Source organism: Diadema antillarum, unplaced genomic scaffold (assembly GCF_040938485.1).
Source record: "Diadema antillarum isolate AM-2024a unplaced genomic scaffold, OU_Dant_1.0 seq00001107_RagTag, whole genome shotgun sequence".
Taxonomy (NCBI): Eukaryota; Metazoa; Echinodermata; class Echinoidea; order Diadematoida; family Diadematidae; genus Diadema; species Diadema antillarum.
The window spans coordinates 127,106-148,652 of record NW_027271923.1 but is presented as its reverse complement, the minus strand read 5'-3'; the positions used below and the strand labels follow the sequence as shown (position 1 = coordinate 148,652).

Below are 21,547 nucleotides of genomic sequence, written 5' to 3'. Positions count from 1 at the left end.
AAAATCCACAAAGGAGAGATTTCTGCATCACAAAAATACCTGCAACTTCATCAGTATTCTACTTTTGCATTACATAATAACTAGGTGTTGTCATTACTGCTTACTCCTGATAAAGTCTAAATATTGTTTTTGTTTTTTTCTTTTCTTGCTTCCGGTAAAGGCCGATACGGGACATAATACAGCAAAAATTTCAGCACTTCTACAGATGGCCCACGAGACCAATACCTGTCGGCCTATCACTCATCTAACAGATACTTTTGGCAGTCATTTATTTCTGGACAGTGCCAGTGCTGAATACTTGTGATTTTTATGTGGACTATGTTTAAATGAAGTATGTATGTTTAAATGAAGTACGTATGTTTCAACAAAGTATGATACATTATCTCTACAAAATCGACCTAAGAGCTACATCAGGTCATGACGACAGGTTACATGTATCAAATGAGATGGCCCAAGTACCATAGCTTACAGGACAAGAGCTGCTTCAAAAGCTAGCACCTCCATCACTGGAAACACACATGCTTTGTAATCTCTGCAAGTCTGTCTCCTTCTTTCATGAGACTCTTCCACCACCTGCAACTTGGAATAGTTCCAATCACTATGGCAGCAGTTCCTAATACACACACTACTCATGAAGTTCCAACTATTGATACAAGTATGAGCACAGTGAATGTTGCCATAGCAACTGCCATCTCTGCTTAAATTACATACTGTGTTCACGACCAAAGATCAATCACAGTGTTCTCTCATATGCCGTACATGAGTTTGGTGTTCTCTCTGACAGCTGCCAGTACTTTGTCCAGCTGAATCCCCCTCAGCTGGGCGATGCGCTCTGCCACCAGGATGGCCATGCCAGGGTGAGACCACTTCATTCCACGTACCTGATGTTGAGAGAAAGAATGTGACAAGGAGAGATACATAAAGAGACGGCAGACATGAAGGGGTATGAGGGGAGAGGAGGTGTGAGTGTGAAAGAAATGCAAAAGGGAGAGCAAGAGGGCAGGAAAAGGGAATGGAGAAGAAAAGGAAGAGATAGGAAAAACTGCATGGGTAAGATAAGTCAACAGGATCGCCCAATGAAAAACCCGATTTAATTCATAGAGAATTTCACATCTCTTGCTTTTTCCTTTTACTATGAATTGTATAACATAATTTTTTTATTATTTCATCCACATAAATATGTCTACACCTAAAAAAAAAAAGGAAAAAGGAAAAAATGATTTACCAATTCAGGGCCCGGTTGCATTAAGAGATGCAATCAAACATAAAGTCAGAAACTCAAACAATCAAACAGTCAAAATTGAATATTCATAGACTTATGTTTGATTTTCTGACTTATGTTTGATCTGAACTTTTATGTAACAGGGCCCCGGTGAGATTGATTTAGAGAAGACTGATGTAAATTAAGACCATTTCCATAATCTGCAAAGCATTAAGAGATGAGGGATCTGTTGTACTTTAAAAAATTATCTCAAAACTAAAAACAAAACCAACATGCAGTGTTTGCTTCATTGTATAGAATACAATGATTTTTCTGTCCTGTAGCTTTTAAATGATGGTAAACTTTTAATGCTTTAAAAAGGGCTGGAAGTATGTGTCATTTTACTAGTAAAATAAAGGGGAAAAAATAATTCCACAAGGAAAACCTTACCACAATTCAAGGAAATATAAACTTAATGTTATCTGCACAAGCTTTGAAGATTAACGCAAACACATTTTACAACATGATGATATGACAGAAACTGACCTTCTTGGGTACAAAGTAGGGTGTGTCTGTCTCAAGAAGAAGGCGGTTCAGGGGGATAGCTCTTGCTGTCTGATGTGTGTTGGTTGCCGTTGGAAACGTGACGAGAGCAGTCAATCCAATGAAGGAGTTGGGGAATGCTTTCAGGAATGTGCTATGGGAATATCAACATTTCATTACATTGTAACAAATGAAAATCTGCTCAAGAAACATATATATTGCATACAGATAACCACATTGCCAACATTCTTTGGCTGTGTTCTATTAAGACAAGTTCCTATATGGCTATGTTTCATGGACAAGCAACCTCAACGTAACATCAATCAAATTGCAGCACTGTCACACTGGTCCAATCTTGATGAAGAAATAAAAAAAGCTCCTATATCTCACTATGATTGCAATAACCTTACAAACCTACAACCACTAGAAGACATGCATTTGATTGGCTGCTGCCAAACTGATGGTGACATATTGTATGTTGTCACTGCTGAAAGAGTTTGATATATATTCTACTAAATTTGATACCAAATACATTTTACATCTACTATATTCACATTATCTCATATAAAGGATTTATCTATTATAGAACTGCCTAGCACAGGGCACAAAATATAACATAAAGACTCTCATCTTGTGTATCTTGATTGTAACTTATGATCTTTAGCAGAGCAAAGAACACAAGAAGAAATAATACATTCGTTGAAAATGAGCTGCCTACCCTGAATCCTTTTTGTTTGTGAATATGTATTTTATCATGATTAAATACTCAAAGTTTATGTCTTAAATATGAATCAGGTACGATGTAGTTACCTGAAGGATTACTTTGAAGTTGAAAAAAAAAAATACTCAAAATCATGACAACCTAAAGACAAGTCAACCTTTCAACGCAAATCAAATCATTGCTGAAGCGGAAGTTCTTCCCTCACCGGACAGAATCATAAGATCTTTCTTCAGACAGACAATAATTGAATCATTTACTTACCGGTACTCAGCACTTTCAGAACAAGAGGTTCACTAGCATTCAATGCTAACATTGGCAGGAGAAGTGCAGACGTAATCATGAAGTCAGCTAACATTTCATCAATTCTTCATTCATTCAGAATTTTGTATACTTCTTTTTTTTTTCTGAAATGATGAAAGCTACCCCACTTACGGTTCAATGACATTTGCTCCTATGACAATTGCTCTCATGAAATATCTGCACGCAAAGCCAAAACTGAATTCTACCCTCAAACATAACCCCAACCATATTCCTATAAATCCTCATATCACATTAAACTTAAAACCCTTTCACAACCCCAAACCTCAGTCCCTGGGGAAAATAAGACCGCAGCAATATGGTCGCAGGAGCAAATGTCGTGTCACAACCACTTACAGAGCATCCTGAGGGGGACCAGTGAAGCAGTGCCGATGAATTTTGTGGTTTCTGGGAACCATTTCCATCATAATGCTTAGTGTATCTTCCTCAGCATCCCTGCAGTGAATGACTAGGGGCTTTTTTGCCTCTAGGGCTAGGCTGAGCTGGCGGCGGAAGATCACTTTCTGTAGCTCGTGGTCTGACGTCATCTCTATCGGTCTAAGGCAGAACAGTGTGGAGAGGAGGGGAGCAAAATTTATGTTGCAAAACTAGGATATAAAAGCTGCAGTAATTTCAGAGTGAAGACTATGTTCATTGAATGTTCAAATGATGCACCAAGCAGTACCCCTGAGCACTGCACTGTATGGCACCATCTCATTTTCAGAAGATGTATATTTACACAATGCGATCATGGCGGCCAATAGTTAGCACTCAGCGATAATGATCCCAATACCAATTCTGCCCTGTAATGGAGTTTTTACAGTAACAGTACTGAGAATAAAGATGACAAGAATGATAATAATAATGATAATAATAGATGAACTTTTTATGTTTTCATATGCTATTACGATCATGACAAGTAATTCAGAATGAGATTATTTTAATCCCCAAACTAGAGTAGTCCTATGATAACTATTTTTACGTCTTCCGTGGATTGGTAATGCATAGTACAGAGATTGGTGTAGTGTGTGTGATGTGCAGCACTAATGTTATAATGCTGCTGCACACCTGAGGTCATTTTGCAACAAAACAATCCTCCATAAAGCACTAAAATTGCTGCCACCTATTTTTTGGCAACCCAAGGTACAGCATCAAAAATAAATAAATTAATAACTATTGTACAAAACTGTAGATTTTCACTTGGTACCCCAGGATTCCAAAAACCACTATGCTACTTTGGTCTTCGCCATTTTTGAAATTGTGGAAAGCAAACTGTAACTGTACCGTTACATGTTTTGTTCAATTTAGCGACGATGTCACATACAAACATAATTTAATGTTGAGTAGATTATCTCTCATGATTTTACTACGCTTGAAAAACATTTGCAGGAAACTCACCTATTTGAATAATCCAGACCGATCTCCCCTAAAGCAACAGTTTTGGGGTGATTCATATAGTCCATGATTCTCTGCTCCATTACACCATCATAGTGCTTCACTTGATGAGGATGACATCCAAAGGAACCCCAAACATTGGGTTCTCTTAACAAGTCATTGGCAAGATTATATCCACTGGAAAAGTTCACAGGGTAGCAGAAAATGGCAACACATCCCGCAAAGTTTGTTGGAAACTTGTTGGTCGAAGTGAACTTGCTGAAGGTTCCCTTGTAGTTGTACCTCTGGTACAACAAATCAATATGGCAGTGGGAATCGATGTAGTCAACGTCACTGAATGGATACTGTACTTCAAGAATATCATCGGACTCTAATGAAGATCTCCATGAGGGCAGTTTTGGAGTCATCTCGGCTCTGACCTCATCCTCAAGGGTCAGGCGTCGAGGACGTTGAAGGACTTCTGCAAAAGTCTTCGCTTTTGGTGGGGCAGAGTCCGGATGAAAGACATGCATGTCACTGCTCTTGGTCCAACCTTGAGCCCCAGCAGACCAGCTTCTAAACCTGTGTGGACCTGACATCTGTGGTGTTGTTACCTGCATCGGTCTACTCATCTCTGTATTCTGGTTCCTATCAAACGTCACATCAGCTGGACTAGTATACTCAAATGAAGGGGTATCACACTGCCAAAAACTTTTGGTTGCTGACAAATTTAATGTTGGAGTACTCTTTCCAACATTCTCAGAAATGGACATAGCATCTGCTCGCTGCTTGGATGACACAACAGCTGCATATGAAAGAGGCCCCTTACTACTTCTCAGAGAAGAGATCCTGGAAGTGGGCTGCTCTTCCAAGTTAGGAACTTGGTGTTTCAGAGGTTTCACTCCCTGTCCCCAGACTTTACTTTTCCTTCTAATGGGTCCAAATTCTTCTGAAGCAACATTCATGGCGTCATACCAGTTCTGCTGAGGTTGATCTCTCACACTATCTTGTTCTGGTGCAAAACTTGTCACCTGCGGTACTTCTGCCCCTTCTGTCTCCCCAAGGTACTGGATTTGACTATCTTTGGTAGATAGAGAACTACTAGGATCATTGGCTGGTTGCCAGTCTGGGTTGTCCAAATGTAGAGTCTCGTGCAACATTCCTGACTGATCTTCCTTCTGGTCACTGCCTCGCTGTCGGAATGAATTAATAGCAACCTGTCTTGGGATGAAAGCTCCATGCAGAGCAAGGTCAGACTCTGGACGGCACATCGCCTCTGTACGGTCATCTGGAATGATCTGCTGGTCATGATTCTGGTAGCTGCCTTTTGCCTCCTCTGAGGAGTACGATGCTGCAATACTACTGTCTGGGTTTTCCATGGTGTAGTCAGCTGCAGTGCCAGTGTCCAAACCCTCGTACCTGTCCAAATCCTTGTACCTGTCCACATGAAAATCACCAGACCAGTTTTCCCCCTGGTAGCTGTTTTCTCTTTCTACCCAATTCTCTTCATCAAGTCCCTGTCCATCCTCATGCATGCGACAGTCACTTGTATCGTCGAGAGAAGGACACAGAGATTTTGACATGGGAAACATGCTCTGAGGTTCCATCGTGTCTATCGCATCAGTGGAAGTGCCTGTGAATCTCTGGAACCTTGATGAGACATTAGGCTGCCGTAAATGTGGTGGTGGTGATGTTCCAGGAAAGGGAGGCAAATATTCTTGATGTCTCATCCCTGGCGGATGTCCATAGAAACTATATGGATCTCTCATTGACCACATGTACGGGTGTTGTGGTGTTGGAAAGTGCTGCCCTGGTGGGGTCATGTACTGCTTGGGATAGGGAAAGGTATGCAACGGAGGGTACATTGCATGGAAGCCAGGACGGAACTGCAAAGGAGCATCCATAGGGTCTTGCCACTGGTATCGTTCACGAGGGATGACAGGGATATAGGGTGGAGGCCCGAGTGTAGATGTTGGAACAGCTTTCTTTCCGGCAGTACTCTTTTTGTTGAATTCATTGAGTTTTGTCTGAATAGAGGGGACATCTTCTGTATCCACTCCTCCTGCAGAAAGTTTTTGCACAATTGAATCCCAGCGCTCATCATCTGTTGGAGAGTCATCTACACTTTGTACATCTCTGCTTGGGCTACTATCAACGTCGCCATCAAACTCCTCACTTTCCCAGTTGGGCTCCCTAGAAATGCTTGTCATTTGGCCTGGACTTGCTAGATCATTTCCGTCATTGGCATTTCCATCACTTGCAGCAGTTGTTCCTACAGTCTGTCCAAGCTTCGTCTGGGATGACCCTTTAGTGCTCACAGCTTTCACATTGACTTCACCGTCCTCATCTGAGCTACTCATTACAAGCTTCAGCACAGCACTTCTCTGTCTCCGCTTGAATTTCTCCCTTCTCTTTGAGCAATCCACCTTACTTATCCATGAATCTGATTTTGATTTTATTGGCATACCAGGTCGCTGTCTCGATCCTGCCGTTGGGCTGCTGAAACTGGAAAGCTCCTGTCCAGGTACCGACAGCAGAGTCTTCCTTTCTGAGGCAAGGCGCATTCCATCCTCACCAGATGTGCAAATACAATTTTCTGTGATGGCATTTGAAAGATGTTCAACACCTGCATCCCTTTGTCTTTGTTGTATCACATCTACATTATCCTTGACCAGTTTGTTGTCTTCTTGCTGCTGAGGTTGCAAAACTTTAGATTGTTCCCTTCTTGCACTGTCATTTTGGTCTTCTTCAGTACTTTCACATGACTGGTATGAGTCCTGGACCTGTTTTAAACTGCTGACAGCACGCGCGTTTGTAGACTGCTCTGTATCATTGATTACTTCATCCCAGTTTTCACTGCAGACGACACTGTCACTGTGCCCTTGGAGGTTCGGTTGAGCAAGATCCTGCACTGGTTTATCTCTCGCTATCCCGTCTCCATCTCTGGAAGAAGGGAAACTTCCTGACAAGATCTTTCTGCAACGCCTCTTCAGAGCAGTTCCACTATCTTCACTGACATCTTCAATTTCTGCACAGCTACGCTTGGAAGAAGAGCTAGAACTGGGGCTTAGCGCATCATCTGGAAGATGATGGTGATCACTTCTACCTTCATCAGGCTGCATGAGCACACTTTGTTTGACTGCTGGAATGGGTGGTTTCTCCCCACGGTTCTGATCTGTACGACCAACAACATGTAATGAGGCCCATTTTTCGTTTTGGAGATTTTGACCCCTACCCCTACCCCTGCCCCTGCTCCATCTGTAACCTCTTGCAAACCCCCTTCCTCTCCCTCTCAGTCTTGGCTGGCCCCGTTTCCACTGTCTCCAGTTGAAGATTCCACTATCTGCCATGCTGATTCTTGGGAATGCCTGCTCAAAGACTAGAGATCAGTTCTGGAAAAGTATATAAAAAAGGAAAGTATTGAAACATATTAGAATCAAAGTGATTAGTACTGTGAATGCTGACTCACATAATCAAACAAATTTTCACTTTGCTATTCGATGAAATTAATGTGAATGAATCAAAGCTTATCATTACTGGCAGAGCAAGACAACAGATTCACATTGCTGTACTCATGTGCAATCAGGAAATTACCATCATGATTGATAATTGCAACTAAAGTTTTGCTAATCTACAAGTAGTTTCTGTTTATAAGCATTTTCTTTCCCCAGGGTGTATCATAAACTTGGAGTCTAAAGGCCCACAGGTCAATAATATAAGTTTACTAGTGCATTACTGGAAGCATTTTCTCATTATACCAAGTATTTCACCTAAGTTGCAAGTCCATCATCAAATTTGTTTTCACCTTTGGCAAATATTCATCAAATTTGTAATGTCTGTAGAATTGTTTAGTAAATTTGGTGACACTACATTTGCTTAAAGCAACAACTGCTCCAGTCTTACTTTCTCCAAGGACTTAGGGTTAGGGTTTTGTTTGTTGGTAGGTTTTATGTTTGGTTTGGCATGCAGATATCTCATAGGAGCAATTGTCAAAAGTACACCTGTCATGGACCCAGTAAATTTATCCCCCCCCCCCCCAAAAAAAAAAAAAAAAAAATGTGTAACTTCTGGTACGATGTAGTGATATTGAACCTACCAACTTTTGCTAGGAAAGCACTATAAATACGACACTCACTTTGTGTGTTCTCTGAGAAGTCTTGGGGAAAAAAGGCAAAAATTAAAAACATGCCATAGCCTACTTAACAAACCATTAGAATGACTAGAATAATAGTCAAAGCAGGTGTAGTAATGTCTCATTTAAATTCCATGACAAAGCTACTGTCACATGGTCCAATTATACAGTAAGTCAACATCAATTCATTCACAGGGTGCTATTCTGAATCCCTAAAATTGTTACAAAATACTGCTGCCACAATCAATTCCAAAGGCTTTTGTACCGGTACTCTCCTTTTCTTTAAGTTAATTTATAAGGATCTGACACTTATTTAGGGTAAGTCATGTCTTATTCAAATTCATGAAATTCTTCCATCAAGGTGTTTTCATTGCAACTGATTGACAAATTGCCCTACATTGACGTAAATAAGTGCTCACTGAATTGATCAGTGTTTTAATAGTAGCCACATGTGATTTAAAAAAAAAAAAAAATACGTTGATGTAGGGCAATTTGTCAATCAGTTGCACATTGTTACTTCTTTACTAAAAATGGCAGAGAGTGTGGAACACAAACTAACCATAACTTTCTAGAATGGGATGCAAAAACAAATAAAAAAGTCAGTCTCAGGACAATACACAAGCAGAGCACTGAGCACAAGCTTGGCTGAGTTACAACTTTTAATGCACGTTCCAATGTATATTACATGCTGAAAAATAAAATAAACTACTTTGGACATCAGAGCAATCAATTTTTGCATAGATTGCCCCACTTTGACAAACAGACAAAATATGCACGCCAAATAATTGTTTCTTGCCCACTAAAAGAAAAGTCAATGGGATTTTGGATAGACACTGTATACACGCTATCACACAATAGCAAAAGAGTTTGCCCACTTGGTTAGGGCTCACATACGTGGGAAACTTTTGCTCATGTTACCATGATATGGCTAGCGTAACATCCATTACAGTGTATGTACAATGTACCAATAATAAAAAGGTTGACATATAGTCTATTGTTTGAGTAACATCAATTGTTAGAGTAAAATTGTTGGTCCCCCTTTAACAAATTGTGCTGCTCTGTTTTGTACAGCTTCCAGTCTGTCTGTAAATAAAGATCTGCTTCTGTGGTCCCAAACTGTTGAGCAGCAGTCACGCTTTGGTCTTAAAGGTCTTGTACCGTAGTTCATGTCCCCGACTTTCTTGGCCCACAGTCATGTAAATTTTACCTCAGAAATCCTATGGTCCTGTCGGTATCAGCAAATGTTCTGTGTACAAGTTTGTTTCATGACAAGTCTGATGTTATGTATCCCTACACCCACCTGTGTGTGACACCTGTCTCTGTCAATGTGCTGTCATTTAGTAAGTACCGTATGCCGAATATTTCGCAAATTTTGCGAGTCAGGTGCTATTGACCAAATTAAAGATAGGCGAAAATAATGATTCTGATTCCGATGTGAATGTGACACACTTACATTTCCCATTTAGTACAATACTCCACAATCGCAAATTTAACCACAAGCAAAATTGTCGGAAAGTCCAGATTTGCGAAAATTTTGCCTCGCTAGATATATGGCGTATACATTATACCGATATTTGATTGGGTTTTTGGCATGGATGATATGCAAAACATAGTTCAGACGATAAATTTTGAAACCCCATAAGGCCAGTTCATATCATATCAATTACCATTTAATACACATGAATAGAGAAGGTACATGTAAACAAGTCTTTGGAGTCAAAAAGGGTCATGACAAAGTCTTTATATTGACTATGCAATACAGTGCACTCCCGTTAAGTAACGAACAAGTATATAACCAAATTCCGGTTAAAACGAAGTATAAATTCAGGTTGCAACCTCATCCTCTCTTTTTTTTTTTTATTTGTTGGGTTATAAAAAAATTTCCATATAACGAAATAAGACGGCAATTCGCAAGTACCGGTAGGCCTGCTTCGATCATTATAGCAGGAGTCTACTGTACAACACAGTACATGGCCGGCGGAGCTGTGCACCACGGATACAAAGAAATACATAAGGTGTCATCACTTTGGGCCCCCACACTTTTTTTAACCCGGAAGTACATAACCGGCACTCAATAGAAATAGGCCTATAGAGATTTTGAAGTGTGAGCGTGGTAAGGTTATGTTTTTCCACTGAAAACCTTTTTTTTTTTTTTGCTTGTTAGGTGAAGAAACCCGGAAATGGAAGGGGAGAGAGGAGGTGAGGACCTTTCTTTTTTTTTTTTTTGCTTGTTAGTTCATGAAACCCGGAAGTGGGCCCCCACGCTTTTAAAAACGCTCCACTGGCCCTGCAGTAAAAATTCATGTTCCATAAGGAGCTCAAGGGCAGATCTACAGCATAGGAATTCCATGAAGGGGAGGCTCCTTTGCAAAATTAAAGGGGGGGTTCATGCAACCCCCCCCCCCCATTGGCATTTTTCTCCTTTTTAATTATTTCTTTTATTTGAACCAACTATAAAGAGGGGGCACATTCACTCAGCTCCATATGCATTCTGTAACCTTGCAGTTGCACTATTAACCAATTACTTAACGACCCTTACTCAAGTTACTGCCAGCTAGTCCTCTTACGGTCATCCCTTTAAGACACCTGAAATTGTCTGCCCGTTTTTGTCTTTTCACATAGTTCTATGCTTTAATAGTTGCCATTTTTTGGTTTTCTAAATGTTATATTTTAAAACTTGGGTCAAAGTATTGGAGGTCAAGAAATCCAACTTTTAATATTACAGTAGAATGAAGACTATCGTCACCTACCGGTAAGTCGCCATTATCGTTGATTCGCCACCTGTAAATTCATGCAACCTGTTACCCTTTTCTCCTCTTGTACTCTTGTGTATGTCTGTTGTTTGTATGTATGGAGTGAGAAGTATAGGAATTACACGCACATACATGCACATACATACACACACACACACACACACACACACACACACACACACACACACACACACACACACACACACACACACACACACACACACAACACACACACACACACACACACACACACACACACACACACACACACACACACACAACACACACACACACACACACACACACACACACACACACACACACACACACACACACACTACTGCACTGAAGGTGTTCACGCGACACCAATGGCATCGTCGACTTTCATGTAGAGGGGAGAAGAGTTTATGACGGTAAGTTATTAAAACTATGAAGGATTATACTATACAGTGTATCAGTTTAAACCTTGGAATTTAGAGCATTGGCCTGAACCTTGGATGTGTTTGGAAAGTAAAAAATAAGTGAGAGTGGCAGCTCAACGATACGCGATAGAACCGTGACTGCTTGATGGCTACTCAACGAGTGTATTGGCGAATACTGAGTAGTGTATTGCGTGCGATGTGTACGTGTATCGTATGGGTATGGGAGCGCTTGCTGGATTGTCTGGAATGATCAATGGTTGCATGTTTGAGCATGTTAAAAGAACGAGAACAAAAAGATGCTATTAAATGAAGATCTGCTTGATCCTTGAGATAATGAGAAGCATTTCAGTCCATTATTATTTCTGGTAAAATTCATGTCGATCAGAGTGTGCACTGTGCATGTGGGCATGGAATTTAAAAAAAAAAAAATAACGATTTTTGCGTGTGCCCTGAATTGTTGTCATTATCACGAATGCATGCGGGGTGGATGTATGGAGTCAACACGGGTCAACAACCTGGGGAGGTATTTATAGCCTAGGCATAGGGGCGGCGGGGGGAGGGTAAGTAGACTGACGCTGACCCGGAGACTTGTTAAGTAAAAGAATACTATTGATGATAAAAAGTTTCTCTTACTTTTGTCTGAGTCACGCTTAGGAACCACCCAACTTTTTGCAGGGCTGCCAATCAACTCTCACTCATTGAGAGTGAGACTCGCTCATTTTGGTCCTTTCTCACTCTCAAACTTTATATCATTTGCTTGCATTTCTCTTGATCTCACTCATTTTGACTACCCCGGTACTAAATTATAGCATTAGCCCATGGGAGTCTCACTCTCAACTACAAGTATAACGTAGTTTCCAATGTCGGCAGCCCTGTTATTGGTGTAAATTTGCTTTAAACTTTCACCTTTTAACTTGTTAGTTTTATTTACTAATATTGGCGGAATGGGGGTGGGGGCGTCAAGGGTTCCCTTCTTTGATGGTCACTGGTTGTTGCCTTACCTCATTATTTTTGGTCATCCTGTACTCGTACTGTCTTAGTCACGTGCAAGTGCTATATGTCCGAGTAGGAATTATATGCATCCGCCCCCAAATATATTTATAAACGGGCCCCTTGCCTCCATCCTAGCCCCCAGTATAGCTGGGATATAGCCCCACTTAAACTTAAAGGAATATTCTTAGAACTGCAAGGACTCGGTCTTTTAATAATTGTGTGATACATGTATAAGAAACAAAGTTTAATTTCTTCTCTAGCTGTTAATAAAAAACGTGTGGGAGAATTATTACATGCAAACAATTTAATCTTCAAAATATAGCCTTTATGGTATGTATAGATATTAAAAATATTAAAAATACATACGTGTACACTGTATATAATCTAGTATCAAATGATGTGACTTGTTCAATACTCACATGTAGATCCTTCCCTGTTCTCTCTCCATTCTTGTCCCCTGTATATAACGTATTTGGTTTGTATGGTATGTAATTCGTTTTGAATATTATGATTTATTTGTGCCTTTTCCCACCTATCCATCTGTATTGAAATGAACATTTCCACAGTAAATGGGTACTTTTCAGGGATGTCTCTGTATTTTCTGTTTCTAGTGTGCAGTACCCCCAAATACAATCTGATCTTCTAGAACACTTCAACGAGAGATAACTTTGTTCCAAAATTGCTTCAAACAAGCAATCTTTTAAAATTTATGCCAAAATGAAAAATTTGGGTGAATGCATGTACACAATACTGTAATGCAGGACAGAAATCTATAGGTACTAAAACAGATGAAGGTCAAATTATGAATGCTCATAAAAACTTTGCTGTTTTTCAGTTGAATGGTTAAATTTTGATGAGAAGATAATAACAGCTGTAAAATTCTATTGAAAATTGTGTTCTATACCATTTCTAGACTTGGTGGTGAACGCGCGTAACAAGGACAGACCAAAATGCGACAAGATGGTCTGTCCATTTTACATGCGTTCACCACTAGGTCTAGAAATGGTATAAAACACAATTTTCAATAGAATCTTACAGCTGTTATTATCTTCTCTCATCAAAATTAAACCATTCAATTGAAAAACAGTGCAAAGTTTCAATGACCTTCCAAAATTTGAGCTTCATTTACTTACATTAATTGCTGTCCTGCATTACACGTGCTCACCCAAATTTTTTTCATTTCAATGGCATAAATTTTCATGAATTGCTTGTTTGAAGCAATTTTAGGGCAAAGTTATCTATCACTTAAGTTTTTTAGAAGATAGGATAGTATTTAGAGGTACTGCACATTGGACATAGAAAATAAAGAGACACCCCTGAAAAGTACCCATTTACCGTAGAAATGCCCAAATCCGTTTGTCATATCTCATTATGATTGTATTCTGTTCTTGAATTACTCTTTGTTATATATTTATATTAAGACTTTGCTTTCCTTTTTGTATAATTTACATGATTTATTTTCCCTTGGTTGGTGTAATATCATTTAAACTTTACAGACATGCCAGGTGAAAGAAATGTAAAGTACAGACAGTGGTCTGAGGAGGATATGGAGAATGCGTTCCATGAGGTCAGAGATAACCATGTACCAATATCCGTCGCAGCCAGAGACCATGGTGTGCCAAGGAGATCATTGGGTGACCGTGTCAATGGTAAAGTGCCCCTTAATGCAAAACTTGGTGCCATGACAAAGTTATCCACAGAACTTGAGAGGGACCTCCTAACTGTCATCAATTATATGGCAGCTAAAGCCATGCCCCTCACAGTGAACCAGATACTGATGTATGCGTGGGTCTTGGACAGGAAATGTGGAGACAGCAAGTTTGGTGAGAAAGGGCCAAGCTACAACTGGTGGCTGAGGTTTCGTAAGGCATATCCTGACATGACTCTGAAACTCCGTAGGCCAGATCGCCTCGATAGATCGAGGATAGTTTCTTCGACTGTTGACAATTTGAGAGAATACTTTCAACTTCTCAAAGGAGTCCTGGATAGGTACAATCTTCATGATCATCCAGACAGGATCTACAATGTAGATGAAACTATGATTGACCTAAACAAATCAACCCAGAAGGTGGTTGTGCCTGCGTACCAGCGCCATGCCCATGCTGCCACTGTCGCGGACTCACAACATATCTCCTTGTTGTGCTGCGTTTCTGCTGCAGGGGCGGTGATGCCTCCCAACCTGATCTTCAAGAAAGGCATGCCTGGAGGGAATTATTCAGTCGGAGGCCCAGACAATGCCCTCTATTCCAAATCGAGCAGCGGATTTGTAGATGGAGAGCTGATGCTAAAGTGGTTCAAGAAGGTCTTCTTGAAGTACTGCTCCCAAGACAGGAGTGAGAAGAACCCCGTCCTCTTGCTACAAGACGGACATGCGTCACATCTGGACCCCTTGCTGATATTGGAGGCCATTCAAGAGAATGTCATACTTCTGCAGTTAGTTCCACACACAACACACCTTTGTCAGCCTCTTGATGTTTCCGTCTTTAAGAGCCTGAAGAGCCACATTGGCCGGTATATCAAGGAAGGACAAGCCATCAGAGGATCACTCTGGGTATCTAAGACGGAAATCCCACGAGTACTGAAGACCCCGTTCGAGAAAGCCATGACAATCCACAACATCAAACAAGGCTTCCGAAAATGTGGAATCCACCCCTTTGACCCAAACGCCATTGACAAACATCAACTGGTAAGATCACGAATGATCCCTTCCACTGATATCGACCTGGCTCTTCCACCACAGTACCGCTACGCTGATGCCGCTACACAGACAAGCATCCAACCCCCAAATGAGCAGGATGCTGCACTGCCTGACAGGACCAATGCCGTAACAGCCCAAGATCAGCAAACAGCAGAGGTCCATGAGGCTCCCCAAACTGAGGAAATGCCGGAAGCAGAAGACGCTGTGACACCAGACAGGCCAAGTACATCGTATTCCAAGGCATTGATGGATAACCCTTTAGTCAGGTATGGTGTGGTGTCACCAGAGGTTGCTGAGGTGTTCCTCCCCCAACTAGAGTGGATCCCATCCGGAAGAAAACGGGCACCTAGAGGAAAGAGCAAGGCCCGTGTCCTCACGGCCAAGGAGGCCAAGGAGGACTATGAGAGAGAAGTAGAAAGGATTAAAGAGAAGCAGAGAATGAGAGCCGAAAGACAGAAGAAAAAAAAGGAAAGAGGGAAATTGAAGAAGAATCAAGAAACGAGACCCATTGAAGTAAATGTCAACTCTGAAAAAGAGTGGATCCCACCCGGAAGAAAATGGGCACCTAGAGGAAAGAGCAAGGCCTGTGTCCTCACGGCCAAGGAGGCCAAGGAGGACTTTGAGAGAGAAGTAGAGAGGATCAAAGAGAAGCAGAGAAAGAAAGCCGAAAGGCAGAAGAAAAAAAAGGAAAGAGGGAAATTGAAGAAGAATCAAGAAAAGAGACCCATTGAAGTAAATGTCAACTCTGAAAAAGATGGAGAAGAGGTAGAAGACGAAGAAGAGGTTGAAGATGATGAAGAAGATGAAGCAGAGGAAATGGACTATTTCTGCAATGTGCATTCTGGTAAGAGAATGAAGAGGCATACCACTGCTGAAGATTTAAATGTTCCAATAAAGATTCAAGTTAAAACACTCAGAAACAATTTTAATTTTTATTTCTTTTGAGAGACACATTCAGATTTAATTGTTCCCCTCCACACATTTCATAATTTGTGTTGAATATTGCAAATCACCGACTTGGTATATAAAATATTACCAACACCGAGTACTGATAGTGGTACTACTGTAACATGTACACATCTACTGCTCGGACAAAGTCATAAAATCTAAATGTTTGCAGTTTTATAGAAAAAGAAAAGACATTGAGGCACAAAATATCCTTCCCACTATACATTGGTTCATGAATGTGTTCATTTATCTGTACGTGTGTAATGAATTATTCAACATGCAAACTGTCTTTTTTTAACTTACTAAACAAAGAAGTTGGGTTCTGTGTTGTTTGTACATGTACCATGATTATGAAGACATGTCCATGAAATGGTGGTATTAAACAATCTAATTTTGTGTAACTGCAGTCATAGAGTGTTCTACTGCCATCTGTTTCTACTCTGTATTGCTTTCCATGCTACAAACTACAACATAATGTACTTTAACTCATTTAACTTTACTACAATACATTGTATATGTTTACTGCCATCAGCAACTTCTCTCAGAGTTCATCTAACAGGATACAGCGATAGAGGGGGGAAATGGTCACATGTTTTTACACCAGGATGCATCTTGCCATACACATGTGTATCATTTCATGTATCATAAGTTTTATATCATTACTAGCTGCCTCGGCGTCCCTTGTCAAGTACTGTAGATTTTTTTATAGTTTACGCAATTGTGGGATATGTATTTTGATGACAGTGTCGTTTAACGGTGTATAGTTCACATTTGTGTTATTGTTTTGTGCAAGTAGAATTATTGTTTGGGAAGTATTGAGTAGTTGTTTATAACTGTAAATATTATGGTAGAAATTTGTTTTTATTTTAATTTCTGCATAGAGCTTTGTTTTGTTTTGTATTAGGTTTTTCTTTCATTTATTTTCTACGGCAGAATTTTTCTCTTTTTGGCATACAGTAGAATTATATCTTTTATCTTGTGTAGTATTGAGTTATCTTTATTCAGTCTGTTTTCAATTGATTTAAAAAGATTTTTTAATTTTTTTTTGCATATTATGTTGTGTAGTTGAGAATTATCATTGGTAGGTTTATGCAGTTATGTTTGTAACTAATTTTTCACGGTTTTTATTTTTATTTTTTGGCATAGAATTATTTTGGGTAATTTTTAGTAGTCCTTAAATGTAGTTGTTCATCTGTTGATTTTTCTGCAGATTTTTATTTTTTAGTTTTTTTACAATAAAGGGCAGTTCTTTGATTCATGTGAAATATTAAATGCAATTCAAATATTTTCTTGATTCATGTGAAATATTCCACACACTTCAGTTATTTTTTATTCTTATCATACACTCAATTACTTTCATTCATCTATGCATTGTACATTTTTTTTCATTTCAATCATCTCCATTTTTTGTGTTGGACTAATTGCAATAAAAGCTTTTTTTTAATGAAAGACACATTCAGTCAACAAATCATTTTATATCATTCATAAATAGTAAAAATGCAAAGGTCAAGAAGTTACTTTTCTAAGTGTTTTTATACAAAAAGCCCCTCCAGATCTACATTTAAAGTGTTTTCAAATGATTATTTCATACCTTTATATCTCATACTATATCTACTTTACATGAGAATAACAAATCACACATTTTCATTCTTAGTACATACCTGTAATAGATTTTGGAGTTAACCCATCCGAGTCACACCCCACAACCAGCGAACTAAAACATAGTGGAATGCGTGTCCCTATTAACAACATACACGAGACCGTGCAGCCAAATTACTGTCTTGCGTCGCCATCTTGTTAGGGCAATTTTTTCCTTAAATATGGAGTGCACGCATATTAGGCGCGGTCAGACTGGGCCATTGGTAGGCCTACGCGCGCAAGTAAGAGTGCGTCGTCCGGTGGCTAGTGATTATGACGTAACAATGCACATTTGTACATGATCATGATCAATGATCAATGAATACATGTGATTGTACTTTGAAGGAATATTGAAGGAACAGTCCTATAATTATCTTTTATCCGATGCATCCAATTTGACTTGGAAGTATACTTGTATGTTGCATAATATGTGGATATCTATACTGCAAACATTTGTAAATATGTTCTGAAAAAAGGCATGCAGTTCTAGATCTTTATGGAGATGTTGAAAATGTGTGATTGTACTTTCAAGGAATGGATTTATTTTTACTTTATCATGGAATACCAACAAATAATTTACAGATACATACAATACAAGCGTAAATGTATATATACAGTGCACTCCCGTTATAACGAAATGCTCGGGACCGGCAGTTTTCTTTTGTTATAACGAAATTTCGTTATAACCGAACAAATACAATATATAACGAAAACAAGGAAACCACGTATATATATCATATTCTGTTTGCTGAATACTCATCATACACTGGAAAGCTATGTGGAATGTGATGGGATAACTGTATTACAATAACAAACGCAAGTTCCCCTCAGAAACTGCGTGACACAAGGAGCAAACACACAGTGATGTGAAGCGTTCACCCATGCAGGGACGCTGTATAAATGCTTGTTCCGCTACGTATTTTCGAAAGCAATTCGTATTTCGTTATAACGGAGCACATTTCTTTTGTTTTTCTTTGTCTGTGGCGCTCGAAAAAGACTTCGTTATAACGGAAATTTCGCTATAACCGTGTTCGTTATAAGCGAATTTTGCACCATAGTCTTTAATGGTGATAATATTGGGACCAGAAGATTTACTTCGTTATAACGAAATTTCGTTATAACCGTGTTCGTTGTAATGGGAGTGCACTGTACATTGTACAGTGTAGTTCAGAGATATTACACACAACTTATAAATACATTCTGAGAATTTCTGATACATAAAGATGATCGTGCTCTACTTTTTAGCATTATTTGTAGCTTGAATATTTCATATACTGTCGGAGTGATCGCCCTGTTTGTTGCCAATTGTTACATGTGTGCAAACTGCAGAATAGAATTACTGTATAAATATTCAATTTACAATATTCAATTTTTATTTCATTTGAAACGGCTCGTCCATATTTTTCATGATCTGTATTTCTGAGACATTTGTTATACAATTGTATTTGAAGAAATAAAATGTTGCTGGCATCGTTCTTGCCACTTCAAATCATTTGCAGCATACATTTTCTGTGTTTTGATCCTTACCTGCGTAGCAGAATCCGAGTCCATTTTGAAAAGCTCAGTCCAGTTGTTTATCTACATGCCTCCTCCTCTTACTTACTAAATATCCAGAACGGGCGGGATCCCCATCAGTGTCATTTTCTTCTTCCTGCAATCGTAATGCCTAATTGTACCCCTTGGGAATAGTGGTTCAGACTAATGACATCAAAATGTAGCTGACATCGTTCTGTGCTTGCCACTTCCAATCATTTGCAGTGTATTATTGTTTTTTATTCTTATAATATACTGGTACTTCTGAGTTAAAGATAATTCTTCCATCTTGAAAAGCAGTTTTTTTGTCCATCTGGTATGTCATGACGTTACTTACAATGGAGAGTGTGTGTGCGCGCGTGTATGTGTTTCTAATGTGCTTGTGTGTGTGTATGTGTGTGTGCTGCGGACATATCAATGTGAGACTGAGTTTGCCAATACATGCCTGTAAACACAATAAATAACAAAGCTTGTTTACAAGGATCTTTTATTTGATTCCATAATTAAAAGAACAAATGAAAGATACAATAAATATTAGAAAATCAGGACAATTGTTATCAATACAGTGTATATGGGTAGAATGAAATTATGCTGTACTTTCAGCAAAGTATTGACCAAAAAAAATACAAACACATTACCAATACACATCATAAATAGAGGACTTAGGAGGATAAAATGGAATCTGTTCACGAATCTACTGTAATTATACTAATCATTGCGAAATAGTATGACGTGTGTAATATTTTGCATGATGGGATGTGTGCGTGTGTGTGTGTGTGTTACACAACTCACGGCTAGCTTTTCCTGGAATGCTCAGCTCGTGGCACATCCATGATGCACAGGCAGTGTTTACAGGTACATCAGGTGCATGAAACGGGTGCATGGAAGCGTGCAGCTCACTGCACGCACGTGTGGCGACTCAATGGCAGTACGCTCGGTGAGTCGCCAGCCGGAAGTATTTAAAAAGAAGGGTCCCCCCCAAAAAAAAAAAAAAAAAAAAAAATCCATCACAATTCCTTCTCAAACTGCATGGAAACAGAAGATAAGGATTATCATTTTCACATGGAGATATCATTGCAATGTAAGTAAAACAATGAACTTGTCATTTTTAAGAAACCCTTCAAAAACTGGCGACCCAATAGGTGTTGACATTAGAACTACATAGTCTAGTAAATTTACCAGTACATGATGTAGAACGGTCAGAATTTACCTCGATCGCTCAGTCATATCATGGCCGGCGCAGCCGTGGGGGCCGTGGGGGTTAAGGTTATGTGTTTTCTCTAAAGACCTTTTTTTTATAACACCCGGAAATAGTAGGAGGGGAGAGAATGAGGTGAGGACCATTTTTTTTTTTTTTTTTTTTGCTTGCCAGCTGAAGAAACCCGGAAGTGGACCGGAAGAGATAGGCTGAAGACCCCCCCTTTTTTTTTTTCTTTTTTTTTTTTTTGCTTGTCAGCTGAAGAAACCCGGAAGTGGACGGGGAGAAGAGATGAGCCAACATGTTTTTTTTTTTTTTTTTTTGCTTGTTAGCTCATGAAACCCGGAAATGGGCCCCCACACTTTTGAAAACGCTGCGCCAGCCCTGCCATTATCTTGGTAAAGTCTTAATTCGGCTTTTGACGACTTAAATTTACAACATTAAACTTATAAAGTTAGACAAAAATAAACATGCAGTGAGCTATTTCACATTATTTACATCATGTCAAAAGAAAAGAATATTGCTGTATCTTCCAGTGAACCACGTAGGACACCTACCTGTACTTGTCTTTGACTTTAGTGTTAAGTCACTGCAGAAAGTACGACTCATGTTATGAGCATGACGAGTTGACTTAATACACGGTAGGTACTGTACCTAACGTTCGTCACATAGCCATAGGGCCTACAAAGAACATTTGACAGACTGTTTGGTTAGGCCTAACGTTAAAAAAGTATGCCTCCTTGGACTGGGCCCTAAATTTACTTACATAAATTTTAGGCAAATTCTATAAAGATAATTCTCAAAAGTAAGGCAAGGCCCTGTTATAAATCCATCGATCTGACCACTGCATAATCAGACCGTTTATGTCCTCATTTGATAATCTAACAGGAGGAATCATATCAGAGTTAAATTTTAAAAATTCATGGCTGACAAAACGAGACCCACCCATCCCCACGCCCCACCACCGCCATCCATGCCCACTCACACTTCCAGCTATTGGGGTCGTCGTACGCAGCCCATCATACCATCCTAGATCCTCATACAGACAGACGAAACAACCAAGTTATAACCAAGGCACGTGGCGTGATACGTTGTG

General features: G+C 39.5%; 2 protein-coding genes across 2 annotated transcripts; one reads left to right on the top strand and one right to left on the bottom strand.

Annotated features, from left to right (window-relative positions):
* Window positions 1-746: 746 nt before the first annotated feature.
* On the bottom strand, window positions 747-7,596 carry LOC139743810 (uncharacterized). Its single transcript, XM_071654267.1, has 4 exons — window positions 4,161-7,596; window positions 3,120-3,320; window positions 1,748-1,898; window positions 747-881 (listed from the first exon to the last, which is right to left on the bottom strand). Exons 1-4 carry the CDS (start codon window positions 7,484-7,486, stop codon window positions 747-749), a joined length of 3,813 nt encoding a protein of 1,270 aa, XP_071510368.1. The 5' UTR covers window positions 7,487-7,596.
* A 6,338-nt stretch (window positions 7,597-13,934) lies between these two features.
* LOC139743808 (uncharacterized) lies at window positions 13,935-16,079 on the top strand. Its single transcript, XM_071654265.1, has one exon. It carries the CDS (start codon window positions 13,935-13,937, stop codon window positions 16,077-16,079), a length of 2,145 nt encoding a protein of 714 aa, XP_071510366.1.
* Window positions 16,080-21,547: the final 5,468 nt, after the last annotated feature.

What these genes read in the sequence shown, in the direction of transcription:
- LOC139743808 (XM_071654265.1), top strand. Translation starts at nt 13,935, where the DNA reads ATGCCAGGTGAAAGAAATGTAAAGTACAGACAGTGGTCTGAGGAGGAT.
- LOC139743810 (XM_071654267.1), bottom strand. Translation starts at nt 7,486, where the DNA reads ATGGCAGATAGTGGAATCTTCAACTGGAGACAGTGGAAACGGGGCCAG. An exon ending in GGTCCCCCTCAGGATGCTCT is followed by an intron (nt 1,899 to 3,119) that starts GTAAGTGGTTGT and finishes ATATTCCCATAG; the next exon opens with CACATTCCTGAAAGCATTCC. An exon ending in CCTACTTTGTACCCAAGAAG is followed by an intron (nt 882 to 1,747) that starts GTCAGTTTCTGT and finishes TCTCAACATCAG; the next exon opens with GTACGTGGAATGAAGTGGTC.